This window comes from Lemur catta, chromosome 16, assembly GCF_020740605.2.
Source record: "Lemur catta isolate mLemCat1 chromosome 16, mLemCat1.pri, whole genome shotgun sequence".
Taxonomy (NCBI): Eukaryota; Metazoa; Chordata; class Mammalia; order Primates; family Lemuridae; genus Lemur; species Lemur catta.
In genome coordinates, this window is record NC_059143.1 from 17,083,667 (window position 1) to 17,098,231 (window position 14,565).

The 14,565-nt window shown below is 37.8% G+C and overlaps 1 protein-coding gene across 2 annotated transcripts in view; it reads right to left on the reverse strand.

Moving 5' to 3' along the window:
- Window positions 1-14,565, reverse strand: part of OSBPL1A (oxysterol binding protein like 1A) — a 186,121-nt gene that overhangs the window by 112,586 nt on the left and 58,970 nt on the right. For both annotated transcript variants that reach the window (XM_045527560.1, XM_045527561.1), the window contains 4 exons: window positions 13,860-13,933; window positions 13,681-13,744; window positions 8,433-8,531; window positions 6,536-6,658 (listed from right to left, as the gene is read on the reverse strand). In XM_045527560.1, coding sequence (XP_045383516.1) covers window positions 6,536-6,658; window positions 8,433-8,531; window positions 13,681-13,744; window positions 13,860-13,933 — 360 coding nt within the window. The remainder of the gene's footprint in view (window positions 1-6,535; window positions 6,659-8,432; window positions 8,532-13,680; window positions 13,745-13,859; window positions 13,934-14,565) is intronic.

The following is a 14,565-nucleotide window of genomic DNA, read 5'->3' on the forward strand; positions in this document are numbered from 1 at the left end:
TGCTGATTTACTAACACTTTTAGTAAGCCTAATTAAATTCATCAGGAAATTATTAAAATGTGTTCCCTGAGAATATATTTTAAAAACCACTTTTTTTTAAAGAAAAAAATTCCAGATGGTCTTAACATTTGGAAACAACAAGCTGATTCTCATTCAGCAATCTAAGTGCATGCAGCCCCCACATAATCAGACCAAAAAGGACATTTTCTTAGTAAGTCAAAGCTTATAAAAATAAAGTCAATTATAGAAGGCACTCTTCCTTGTAACTTGAAAGTTCTACATTTTTAGATCCCTAAAAGCAAAACAAATACACAGTTTCATGACGTAAATTTCATCCCATCTTAGTGCAGATTTGGGAGTCCAAAATGAAAAATCAGATAAATCCATCTATTACATTAACAATGTCATTTTGAAGTTAGTTTTATACATAGTTTCCCATTGAAGAGGTGGGAAGAATAAGCAAGAAAATTATAATTGTAAATTTGCTTGGTTATGGCAATAGAAAATATTTATTCTGAGAACCTTAACCTTTTAATATTAGAATAATACTGTTGTAGGTAGAGCAATATATTTATTAGCCTTCTGACGCTTCCATACTTTGTACTCTCAATCTCAGCTGGCCCATCACAAAGCATTTTGCTTCTACAAAATTAAACCTACTATAGCTCAGTGTGCCAAGGTGATGGAGGTAAACATTCTTTTCTCCTATTTCACCTTATAAATTTTTTAATGCTTATAATGCTCAGCACAACCACAGCATTTATTCATAGTACCACATTAGTGACAGGCAATGTTCTCTTTTAAATCTGCATTACTATTACTCTTTTTGCTTTGAGAGCCCTGACAACACCTAAATTCTGGGTTTTTTTTGTTTTGTTTTTTTTTTTTTTTGAGAAGGAAAATACCTACACTATGCAATTGAAAACACCACAGAAGGAAATAGCATGCTTGATAACTTTTTCAGACATAGCCTGTGAATACAGGTTAAAGGCAAGGAAGAAGTCAATCTGGAGGCACTGAAACATGTACCGCAACCAAATGCATCCCTCATGATTTATTAATAGAAAAATCACCATTCTTGCTCTATACATATTTAATACTCCTGCTCATGTACAAGTCAACCCTACTGTTTTCTCTTTTCCTTTCAATGGAAAAAGTTAGCTAGACACATAAAAGCAAGCACTGGCTTCATTTGCAGACTATGATCTGTAATAAACAGGATAGTTCCTGAAGTTATAATTAAAGGTAAGAAACACCCTCCATAGCATCATCTTCAAATAGTTGAATCACAGTCATGTTCCTCTAGCATATCTACCTGATAGTTACTAAAAAGAGTTTCCTTGATCCATGATTTACTTGTTTTCAAAAGTACAGGCCGGGCGCAGTGGCTCACGCCTGTAATCCTAGCACTCTGGGAGGCCGAGGCGGGTGGATTGATCGAGGTCAGGAGTTCGAGACCAGCCTCAGCAAGAGCAAGACCCTCCCCCCCATCTCTACTAAAAATAGAAAGAAATTATCCGGCCAACTAAAATATATATATAGAAAAAATTAGCCAGGCATGGTGGCGCATGCCTGTAGTCCCAGCTACTCGGGAGGCTGAGGCAGGAGGATCGCTTAAGCCCAGGAGTTTGAGGTTGCTGTGAGCTAGGCTGACACCACAGCACTCACTCTAGCCCGGGCAACAGAGCGAGACTCTGTCTCAAAAAAAAAAAAAAAAGTACATAATAGGTCAGCTGGATAAGATGCAATCTACTCATACTGTTTTAGGTTGAGTCCAATGTGTGTCTTCAATTCTAAACAATTTAGTGCCATTCAACTGATACTAAAAAGAACAGAGAGGTTGTCAATACAATAAAACAACACATTCTTCAATTTGCTATAATTTCCCCCCTTAGCAACTATTGGTTATATTTTGAAAACCTAAAAATCTATTTATGACAGCTAATTCTTATAAATTTTTTGCAGAGTCAACATGGTGTCTCATTCTTGACTTCTATGCCATTCACATTATGTTAGGGACTCTTTTTAAGTTTTAATTTCTGTTTACTTAATCTACATAAATGGGATCCTACTATGAGCATGTTCTAATACCTGAAGTTTGACAGTATTATAACCTTACCCAAGTTATCTGGGCAAGTCACACAAGAATGAGGATTATACCCACTGATGTGGGGCCCCAGGACTGGGAGGAAGCACAGGTGAGCAGCTGAGCCACACCGACAACACAGGTCTCCGGTTCAGACTATTGATTTTAGTGGTTGATTTTGTTTGACTTAAGCTAATGTTAAACTACCTTATGATCCCTGATCTAGAGGGCAGCCCAGAAATGCGTATCAAGGGGGTAAAGAGCTGGAGAGGAGTGCATCGGGTAGGAGAAAGGGAATTAATTCCTGGCTATTTGCTACAGAAAATCCACATTCAATTAATTCAGAACAGCAGCAGGTTACCTCCTACTCAGCAATAAAAAGGAACAAATTACTAATACACACAACAAAATGATAGTGAGTGAAAAAAAGACACCAAAGAGCACTTACTGTGTGATTCCATTTACATGAAATTCTAGAACAGGAAAACTGACAATGCCTATAATGATGCTGTCATCAGATCAGTGTCATTAGGTCAGTGGCTGCCTAGATGGAGACAATCACTGGGAAGAGGAGCAAGGGAACTTTCTGAGGTGATAAAAATGTTCTGCAGCTTGACAACAGCAGTGGTTACACAGGGTAACATTTATCAGGATACATCAAACTGAAGACAAAGTGAATTTCTTTTATTGTATGAAAATTATACTTCAATAATTCAAACTTAAAAATAATAGATTGCAGGACCTTGAAAACTTTCTTCTCTGCAGAAAATAGCCAGTATTTCAAAGTACTGGTGCCCTAGTACTCCTCTCTCGGTCTTCCCAACTCCAGCAAAGTTCATTTCAAGGAAAACCCTATACCCCATCTTCCCTGAGTCAACCCATGTCGCGTTTATTCTTTCTGACACTTGATGATTATTATGGCCCTGCTTTGTAATTTTCTTAATGTTTTACTTTGCAGTAGATATTTACATAAAAATAAAAAATAAAAGGGCCAGGCCTGGTGGCTCACGCCTGTAATGCCAGCATTTTGGGAGGCCGAGGTGGGAGGACCCCTTGAGGCCAGGAGGCCAGGAGGCAAGATCCTGTCTCTACAAAAAATAGAAAAATTAGCCACGCGTGGTGGTGTATGACTATAGTCCCAGCTACCGAGCCTGAGGCAGGAGGATCACTTGAGCCTAGTTATCTGAAAATACAGTGAGCTATGATGACACCACTGTACTCCAGCCTGGGTGACAGCGAGACTTCATCTCTAAAAATAAAAATAAAAATAAGGATATACAGAGAAAAGTAATTCTCCTTCACATACCTATCAATCCTAAAGCCCCTCTTTTGCACTTTTCTGAGCTCCAAAGCAACAAGTACCAATCTCTCATCTTTCCTGGGATGATCTAAATCTGTACAAATATGTACGGGTACATGCCCTTTCTTCCTCCCAAGTAGTAGCATATTTGATGCATCATTTTATACCTTGCCCTTTTCACCGTAAGTCTTAAATATATCAGTATATATAAATTTGCCTCAGTCTTGTATGAATGTACCGACTGATCTTTATCAGCTCCGTTGATGTACATGCATCTTTCTGCACATTGATTTTAGTTAGGAGTCACTCTTAAATCAGGAAAGTGTTATATTCTTTCTCATTTGATTAAACTGTAGCATCATTTGCTCATTATTTCTTATAAACCAGACACAGTTCAGATCCTCACTGGCTCAAGACAGCCTCAACAAATAAAACCCCCACTTTGCCAGGACCACCCAAAGTCTCTTAAGAGTCCACCCCAGTGCTGTCCGATACAACTGTCTACGATGTCAAAACATTCTACATCTGTGCTGTCCAATGTGGTAGCCATATGTAGCTAATGAGCACTTGAAATGTAGCTGGTTAAAATGAGAAACTGAATTTTTAATTTAATTACATTCAATGTAAATAGACACACGTGGCTAGTAGCTATCGCAGTGGACAGTGCAGTTCAATGCCAATGCTGTGCTTGACTTTCTCTACCTGCAACGAGGCCGGTATCTATACAACTTGTCTTATACTTTTCTCCCCATAGATCTAACCTCAAGGCAGTGACAGCTAAAAGAATGTTTTAAGTTTTTTTTTGGGGGGGAGCTCATCTTGGGGAGAGGTAAAAATGAGACCAAAATTATCATATAATATGGTCACTTTTTCAGTATGGACATTATCCCCCCATTTTTTCCTCTTTCTTTCTTTCCTTCCTTATTATTCTTTTTTTTTTTTTTTTTTAAGAAACAGAGTCTCACTATGTTGTCCAAGCTAGACTCAAACTCCTGGGCTCAAGCGACTCAACCTCCCAAGCTGGGAAGGTAAGCGTGCACTAACAACCAGCTTTCCCCAATTTCTTATAGGTCTATGTACTAATCCAAAAGCGTGCTGAGGAGATAAGATCCAGTTTTGTGGTTAATTCAGAGAATTTTAGAGTACTTCAATCCTATAGATACCAAGACTAGATCTGTTCCCACATATTGGCCTCCAAATTTCCTTGGAACTTAAGAACTCAAGGACTAAGGGCATCCTGGCACCAGTCTACCACAAGCTACAATTGAGCACACTTCAAAGCTCGTTTCAGACTTTCCCTACTTTGAACTAGCCTCCAGATGCTAAGACAGAATCAAGATTCACAGTATTAGCATTCAAACTCTGTTGGACAAAGATATGTCTATAACCTGCAAAATCTGAAAGTGCTTCACACTGGCTAAAACTCTGACTTTAGGTACTATAAAGTCTGGAAGGCAACAACTTCATGGTTTTAAAGTTAACATAGGAACAAAATATTTAACTAAGGAATAAAATGAAAGGTATAGTTGAGCTTGATAACCTGAAAATTTGAAAATTATACTAAAGAAGAAAACTTTAAGGAAATTTTTTGATGGTATGCAAGTTAATATGCTTTTATTTTACCTGTAACTTCCATTAGAAAGGTCTTAAAATTACCATAATCCCAGGAAAGATATTAGTACGCTTTGTAAAGCCTTCCAAGTTTTAACATTTACTTTATATTGAGGGTAGATAAATACAGAAGGATTTCTTTTCACTTGGGAGATACCAACTAAAGTTAAAATATTTAACGTAATTTTTTTTTACTCGTTTAACATAATTTTGGTGATATGTATTTAAATCTTCCCTATTTTCCCGAACAGTTTTAACGTTATTTAGACACTCTGGTAGATGTGACTTTTGCCAAGTTCACTAATCTAAAAATTATGTTTATGGTTCTTACACATTAGGCTTATAAAACAGAATTAATACTGGTAAAGTAACTGTCCACAAATTCTGGGAATGTCCTCAAGAAGACATAGGAGAGCTCAAATTCTTTTGTGTTCCACCGTAAATTAAGATTAGGGATTGTAAAAGTCAAAATCCCTCATGTATTTAAATGTATGGGCCCTTAAGTCAATAAAATTCCATAGGTATTAGCAAACTTAACTTCATTAAAGTTGTTAATTAGAAACATTCAAATCTTGCAACTAGCTAATTCATTTTTTTTAAAAAGGATTAAATTTACTAGGCAAATTCATATATCCTGACATAATTATTTAATTTGAAACACATCCTCCTTTCATAATTCTAATGCTTCCAAACCCAATTCCCATTCATTTATAAACAAAGCGCATTTAAAACATACAGCCAAACACAGAGTGGTTATAAGGGACCGGGGAGACTCACAAGGCGGGAGGGAGGAAAAATTACCTATAGGGTACAATGTACACTACTCGGGTGATGGGTACACTAAAAGCCAAGACTCTACCACGGTACGATACATACATGTAACAGAACTCAACTTGTACCCCCTAAATCTATTAAAATTAAAAAAAAAGAAACAAAAGGAAAAAGATACAGCCAGAAAATTGATGCCCCACCCCCCAAAAAATAAATACCTATTTCATTTCAATTACATACGCTGATATTTCTCTATGGGTACAGCATTGATGTCACTTCAGATGGAGGTCTCTCCATTCATTATTGACGCTTTACCTCTTAGCAATGAAGTTACAGATTACAAGTCTTTTAAATGACACTACTGACCAAGAAAGGTATTACTATGGTTGCATTATTTAAACTCTGAAATATGCAGTGAAGTCATAAAGGGCAGGAAGTCAAGCTACGCATGCTCCCCCTACTGGTGGCAGCTTTCAAGCAGAATGACAACCTGATTACAGGAATGTAAAAAGTTTAACATAAAAAGACACAGTTAGGCACATGTGGGTATTGCTACGGCATACCTACAAAGGCACCTGATAGTATTACCACGACAGAGACATTATAAATATCAATAGAATATGACTGAACAAAGAGCAATACTATTCCTACTGTTGTTATCAGAAATTGTCATTTCAAAACCTCACATCTTAAAAAAAACTTCTTGATAAAAACCTGTGTGACAGAGTTAGCAATCAATAAAGGTCAGGTTACTTTTTCCTGTTTACCTCTAAGGATTTTTTCAAGTCCACAGCAGAAACTGCATCTTCCTCTTCATCATCGGTCAACTGGTCCTGGGAACAGTAGTGAGTGCTGTAAGCAGAATGTTCTTCTATTGCTTCCAGCCAATTCTAAAATAACACAAAGATTTAAATAAAAGCATTTTTATTCCAAAGAGAGAATATGACAATGATCTGGGAAGCATAAAATTTAAAGAAAAACAACCAGCAATGAAATAATAATGCAGGTCCCTTGTCTGTGACACGTCCAGAGAAAAAAATTTTCCCAGTACTTTAAAAAACATCATCTATAAGTTTACATACTCATTAATATTAATATTCAAATATATTATAGAAATTAAATGGGTGAATTTGTTTTCACTTAAAATTATAGGTTCTCAACATGGTTGAATTGGTTATTATATAGTAAAGGATCCAGACACACAATTTTATTAAATTGCAGTCAAATTATAAGCACAAGAAACTCAGATCACATTAAAATAGCCAAGAATTGCCCTGATGTTTTAACTTTTGCTATATTTTGTAAAAATCAGTGATTTCACGAAAAGAATGTTTGGCCTAAAAATATCTGGCTTCTCATTTTCTTACAGCATTATTCAGGATCAAATCATACCATGTTATGAAATATTGGGACAGTCATGAGTTAGACTGCTTAGGGTTCTTTGCAGGGACAAAGTTAACCACTTTGGAAGAGATTTTTAACCCCTTACACGGTTTATTAAAAAAAAAACCTAGATTGATCTATGGATACTACTTTGATTTAAAGAATATGGATTTTCCATTAAATAACTGTACCATGAATTTTGGTCAAGTGAATCCCAATTTTTTTTTTTTTTTTTTTGAAGACAGAGTCTTGCTCTGTTGTCCTGGCTAGAGTGCAGTGGCATCATCATAGCTCACTGCTACCTCCAACTCCTGGGCTCAAGTGATTCTCCTGCCTCGGCCTCCCGAGTAGCTGGGACTACAGGTGTTCACCACCACACCCAGCTAATTTTTCTATTTTTAGTAGAGACAGAGTTTCACTCTTGCTCAGGCTGGTCTCAAACTCCTGAGCTCAAGCGATCCTCCCACTCTGGCCTCCCAGAGTACTAGGATTACAAGTGTGAGCCACCGCACCCAGCCCAATCCCACTTTTCTTGCTTGCTGCCATTGTTCAATTTACCACAGAGAAAGGCTGTCTATACAGTAGCAAGCGTCAGAACACCACCTGGATTCCAGTCCAGGTTCTGTCACTTATAAGCTGCATAGCCTTGGGAAATCACTTCCATCTTACAATCTTTAGTTTCCTCACCTATAAATTAACGGGTAAACTAAGCAATCATTTACACTCAGAGAATGTCCCTCACATTCAGAGAATTAAAACTGAAAAACATACTGTAAATAGAAAACATCTACAGGTACATGCTGATAAAGAACCCATTCATAAGCCAAATTTTAAAAGCTTCATATAATTGCTTCCATTAAAAAAGTACAACCAGGACCAGGTGCAGTGGCTCACACCTGTAATCCTAGAACTTTGGGAGGTTGAGGCAGGAGGATTGCTTGAGGCCAAGAGTTCGAGACCAACCTGAGCAATATAGCAAGACCCCATTCTCTACAAAAAATAGAAAAATTAGCTGGGTGCGGTGGCACATACCTGTAGTCCCAGCTACTTGGGAGACTGATGCAGGCAGATCGCTTGAGCCCAGGAGTGTGAGGCTGCAGTGAGCTATGCTGAGGCCACTGCACTCTAGATCAGCAAAACAACAAGACCCTATCCCTCCCCCACCCCCACAAAAAAAGTACAATCAATAAGATCTTAGTTGTTAATAATGAACCTATGTTATATTCATGTCTTTAAATGTTCTTTAAGTTTTATGAAAGATAAATGAATCCATAAGATTACCTCTCTTGACTGTTGAAGGCTATTCTTAGGAACCCTGAAGCCATGAAGAGTGTCATCAAAGCATTTAATAAAGAAGAGGCAGCTGTCAGTGGATTTTACCTTGGATATAAAGAAGTCAGTAAGACAACAACACTCACACATAAAAGACCCTAAAATTATCTATACATAGAATTTAAAGTAGTAACATGACTTAATGATAATCAATTGAACATTTAAAATATTAATAAAAACTGTTTACAGTAGGAGTATCAAATGCACTGTAGTTTATCCACATCAAATCTGGCTTTCACATTATTAGTTACTCAAAGTAAATGCAAATAGTTCATTAGGTACATAGTTTTAGTTCCCCCTTCTATTAAGCATAACTCAGTAAGCACTTGGGCTGTAAAATTCCTTAAACACCACAAATCCAATTTCTTATTCATACCACTCTCCTAAACGTTTTGTTTGAGTGGAGATAAGGTTGACAAAGAATGAGAAAAGGGAAAGCGGGTAAGAAGAATGAGAAATATTATTTTTAAATAAAAATCTGGAAAGAAAGGGGGTTTAAGAATGGAAAAAGGTAGACTTCTGCTTCAAGACCCTATTAGAGGGCCCCCCTTCGCAGGAAAAAACTTGGATTCACAACAAAAAACAACCACATGACGGAACTGGGAGGTAAACAAAGTCGACAGATGGATGGGGAGTGTACACGCTCCTGGAGGAAGGGGGAGGAGGCGGTATGGAAGTAAGTTTCATCACCCAAATTTTGCCCAGGATAGCCACAAGGACACACACAGAAAAAACAATCTTTCTGTCTTTGGGAATTAATAAAGCAAAGCAGGGGAGCCACAAACACTAAGGAGAGAAGGGGAATCCCCTGGGAAAGAGCTAGAGAAGGTCTCCCCAAATTCCGTCTACTACTCCCATCTCTAACTGATGCATGAGCTGCACACACTGGAAAGATTCAAAGCAGCTCACGGTAACACAGCCCATTTGAACTGAGACCAGACCTGCTGCCCAAGACACAGAATTGGTAATCCAAACCAAGTTGAGAAAATGACTTGCTAAAACAAAGGAAATAACATTTAACACAGAAAACTAATGAAATCCAAAGGCTACCGAACTTAGCATTCATAATATTAAGGATACAATCCAAAATTACTGGACATATGAAGACAATGAAAAATCTAATTAAAAGGCAAAAATAGAATGGGTAATAGGGACTAAGGCATATACTATCTACAAAAGACAGAAGTAAAGACACAAATAGGTTGACAGTAAAGGGATAGAAAAAGAGAACACACAAACAGTAATATAAGAAGAATGAAGTGGTTATATTCATATACTGGCATGATGACAGATACACGTACCAACGGAAGAGAAGACAAATCCCCAGAAATAAGCCTTCCCATTTATGGTCAAAGGATTTCTGAACAGATGCCAAGAACATGCAATGGGAAAAGGACAGTCTTCAAAACTGAGAAAACTGGATATCCACATGCAGAAGAATGAAGTCTAACCCATACCTTATACTATATATGAAAATTAACTCAAAATGAATTAAAGACCTAAACATCAGAGCTAAAATTGTAAAATTTTTAGACAAAAAGGAGAAAACCTCATAACATTGGATTTGGCAATGATTTCTTGGATGACACCAAAAGCACATGTGACAAAAGAAAACAGATACACTGGACTACATCAAAATTTAAAACCTCTGTACATTAAAGGACACAATCAACAAAGTGAAAAGGCAATCCACAGAATGGAAAAAAAATTGTAAATAATGTATCTGATAAGGAGTTAATATTCAGAATATATAAAGAGCTCTTACAACTAAACAACAAAAAAATTCAACCCAATTTAAAAATAGGCAAAGGACTAAAATAAACATTTCTCCAAAGACAATAAACAAACAGCCAATAGAAACATGAAAAGATGCTAAACATCACTTATCATAAGGGAAGTGAAAAATCAAAACTACAATGAGATACTACCTCACAGCCATTAGGATAATCACCAAAACACACACACACACACACACACACACACACACACACACACACACACACACACACACACACAGAAGGTAAGAAATATCAGCAAGGATGTGAAGAAACTGTAACACTTGGGCACTGTTGGTAGGAATGTAAAATGGTCTAGCCACTGTAGCAATTCACTTCTAGGTAATTATCCAAAAGAATTGAAAGCAGGATTTTGAAGAGATATTTGCAAACCCACGTTCATTGCAGCATTATTCACAATAGCCAAGAGGTGGAAGCAACCCAAATATCCACTGACAGATGAATGGACAAAGAAAATGTAGAATATACATACAATGGAATTATTATTCAGCCTTAAAGAAGTAGGAGATCCTGTCACATGCTACAACATGGATGACTCTTAAGGGTATTACGCTAAGTGAAATAAGCTAGTCACAAAAAGACAAATGCTGTGTGATTCCATTTATATGAGGTATATAAAGTAGTCAAACTCACAGAAACACAAAGTAGAATGGTGCTCGTCAGGAGCTGGGGGCAGGAGAAATAGGGAGCTGTTCAACAAATAGAGAGTTTCAGTTTTGCAAGATGAAAAAGTTCTAGAGATCTGATTCACAACAAAGTGAATACAGTTAATGCTACTGAACTGTACACTTAAAAAGGGTAAAGATAGTAAATGTTATGTGTGTTTGTTTTTTTTTCTGGTTTTTGTTTGTTTTGGTTTTGGTTTGTTTTGGTTTTTGAGACAGGGTTTTTTTCCTCTGTCTCCTGGGCTAGAGCACAGTGGCCTCATCATAGCTCATGGCAACCCCAAACTCCAGGGCTCAAGCGATCCTCCTGCCTCAGCCTGCTGAATAACTGAGACTACAGGTATGTGCTACCACGTCGGGGTAATTTTTCTGTTTTTTTTTGTAGAGACAGAGTCTCCCTCATGCTCAAGCTCATTTTTTTTTTTTTTTTTTTTGAGACAGAATCTCACTTTGTTGCCCAGGCTAGAGTGAGTGCCCTGGCGTCAGCCTAGCTCACAGCAACCTCAAACTCCTGGGGGCTCAAGCGATCCTACTGCCTCAGCCTCCCCAGTAGCTGGGACTACAGGCATGCGCCACCATGCCCAGCTAATTTTTTCTATATATATTTTTAGTTGTCCAGATAATTTATTTCTATTTTTAGTAGAGACGGGGTCTCGCTCTGGCTGGTCTCGAACTCCTGACCCACCGCGAGCGATCCACCCGCCTCAGCCTCCCAGAGGGCTAGGATTATAGGCGTGAGCCACCGAGCCCGGCCTCAAGCTCATTTTGAACTCCTGACCTCAAGCAATCCTCCCCTGCCATGGTCTCCCAAAGTGTTAGGATTACAGGTGTGAGCCACTGCCCCTGGGCCATGTGCGTTTGTGTTTGTGTGTGTGTTTTAACCACAATTCAAAGTTTTAAAATTCAAAAATAAAGAAAAGGAAATTCTGACACATGCTACAACATGGATGAATTTTGAGGATATGATGTTAAATGAAATATGCCTGTCACAAAAGGACAGATACTATGTGATTCCACTTATATGAGGTACCTACGGTAGCCAGAAAAGTAGAATGCTGGCTGCGAGGGGCTGCAGTGGAGAGAGAAATGGAAAGTTAGCATTTTACACTATCATAGCATCAGTTTGGGAAGATAAAAAGGGTTCTGTGGATGGACAGTGATCACAGTAGCACAACAATGTGAATGTATTTAATGCCACTGAACCGCACACTTAAAAACAGTTACCATGTTAAGTTTTATGTTGTATGTATTTTACCACAATTTTTTAAAAAGTACTTTATAACTAGAAATACCTATATATGAAAAAAATCTCAAATCAAGAACCTAAGCTTCTACCTTAAGAAACTAGGCCAGGCGCCGCGGCTCACGCCTGTAATCCTAGCCCTCTGGGAGGCCAAGGTGGGTGGATTGCTCAAGGTCAGGAGTTCAAGACCAGCCTGAGCGAGACCTCGTCTCTACTAAAAAAAAAAAAATAGAAATAAAAATTATCTGGACAACTAAAAATATATATAGAAAAAAATTAGCCGGGCATGGTGGCGCATGCCTGTAGTCCCAGCTACTCGGGAGGCTGAGGCAGTAGGATCGCTTAAGCCCAGGAGTTTGAGGTTGCTGTGAGCTAGGCTGACGCCAGGGCACTCACTCTAGCCCGGGCAACAAAGTGGGACTCTGTTTCCAAAAAAAAAAAAAAGAAAAGAAACTAGAAGGTGAACAGAGCCTGCCTTAGAGGAGTCACTCGTGAGTGCCCACTAGCTTGTACTGATGTGCGATTCACAGAAGCAGGGTTAAACAGACAATTATTAGTATATAAGAAACTAAAAGTTATTATATAAAACAAGGTGATGGATAACATGGCAGGAGCTAATCAATTTCAGAGAAGCTAAAGACCAAGAAATTTTAAAAGTGTAAGGGGAGTTTATTTTTTGTTCTAAAGAAGAATGAGATAAAGGACCCAACTGAGGAAAAGCTTGGTATCAAGTAGACGACAAATCAAGAGCAGGAACTGAGGAGAATGGGCAGGACTGCATCAACAGAAGAAATGCAAAAATGAGATGGGTAAGACTGGGGGGAGGTCCCCTAGCCCGCTGGGTCAGATGTGAGAAAAGGGAGTTGTACAGGACACTAAACGGCCAGGCTCTGTAACCAGCTGTACTGCAGGGGTAAGCAACTAAGCTCCTGACACCCTGGGAGGAGACAGGAGGTGTGCTCTGAAGAGCAGGCAGACTGTGACGGTATATGTTAACAACCCTAAAGGACTTGAAGTGGAAAATGAGAAAGGATGTCTGGGCTCCAGACTTAGACCACTGCCTATAGAGGAAAAACATGCTTTATACCCGTGGCTGTAAAAGTAAAGCAGCTAGAAGTAAATACAGAGAACCTAAGATTCCCAATTTTGACATAGGCTTTAAATTTTATTTTAATCTCAGAGAAACTTCCATTATCTAGATTTACTCATGTATAGATACACATAGGAAATGTCAGAAGCTCTGTACAGATATTCCTATATACACCATCTCTCATTCCACAATACCTGGAGATATATAAAAGTTGATTATATTTTTAACTTTTTTTCAAAATGGAGATTCTACAACATCCCTTGTTCTCAAATAAAAATACATACGACTGCTTTCTACCATTCCACAGAACCTCAAGATTTTGCAAGGCTTAAAATAATGATCCCGGCAATCACTTGCAGAACTGATTTCACAGTTAAAGCACAAGATCCACGTCTCAGCCTACCGTGCACACTGCTTGAGTCAGGTGTTTGCATCCCTGGCGATAAATGTTATGAACTGCATCAGGCCTTCAAAATAAATATTAAATTATCAAGACAAAAGGAAAGGAGATAAGCGAAAAAATTTAATCTTTCAAAATCTATATACTGAAATTGAGTAAGTTATAAGGATCACCATACTTACTGTTTCCTATACCATGAAAGGACTCCATGCTCTAACACTACCCAGAATAATCTCCAGCCAAAAAATCTTGAACTCTAAAGGAAAAATGACAAAGATTTCTCAAGCTGACACATCCAGATTCCAATGCTTGGCTGAAAAAGTAATTAAGGTATGACAGTTATATCTGAGTGTTTCATCTAGAGAGTATTACTGAACATTAAAAAATGATCAAACCTGAACCTAGGTGCTAAGTGCAGAATGAAAACATACCACTACTGGGTGACAGGAACAGAAGAAATGCCAGATTGATAAGATCAGTGATGAGTACAGTTTATGATTCTGACAATACTGTTCAGGGATATTTATAGAAAATATAACAGTGTGGGCTTCAAAGATAACTTCCTCAAAGTCATGAATGAATGTCTAAAAAAAGAAAATTATCCTAATTTCATATAATATAAACATACAAGTATACAAACATACAGAGGGACTGCTTGCAAACGCAAAAGAAATTATGTGCTCTAATATGGTTAATTCTAGAAAATAACTCAACTCCAAAACAGAAATTTTCATAACCAGAAGAATTTTATATGTGTGCCATGTGACAATTCAAATGTTAATTTTCTCCTAAGTCCTCCATGATTCAATGTTTATAGCAAAAATAATACTGTAATTCTACAATTTAGTGAGGAAAAAATGTATTTTCCCCAATACCTTTCCCTATAAA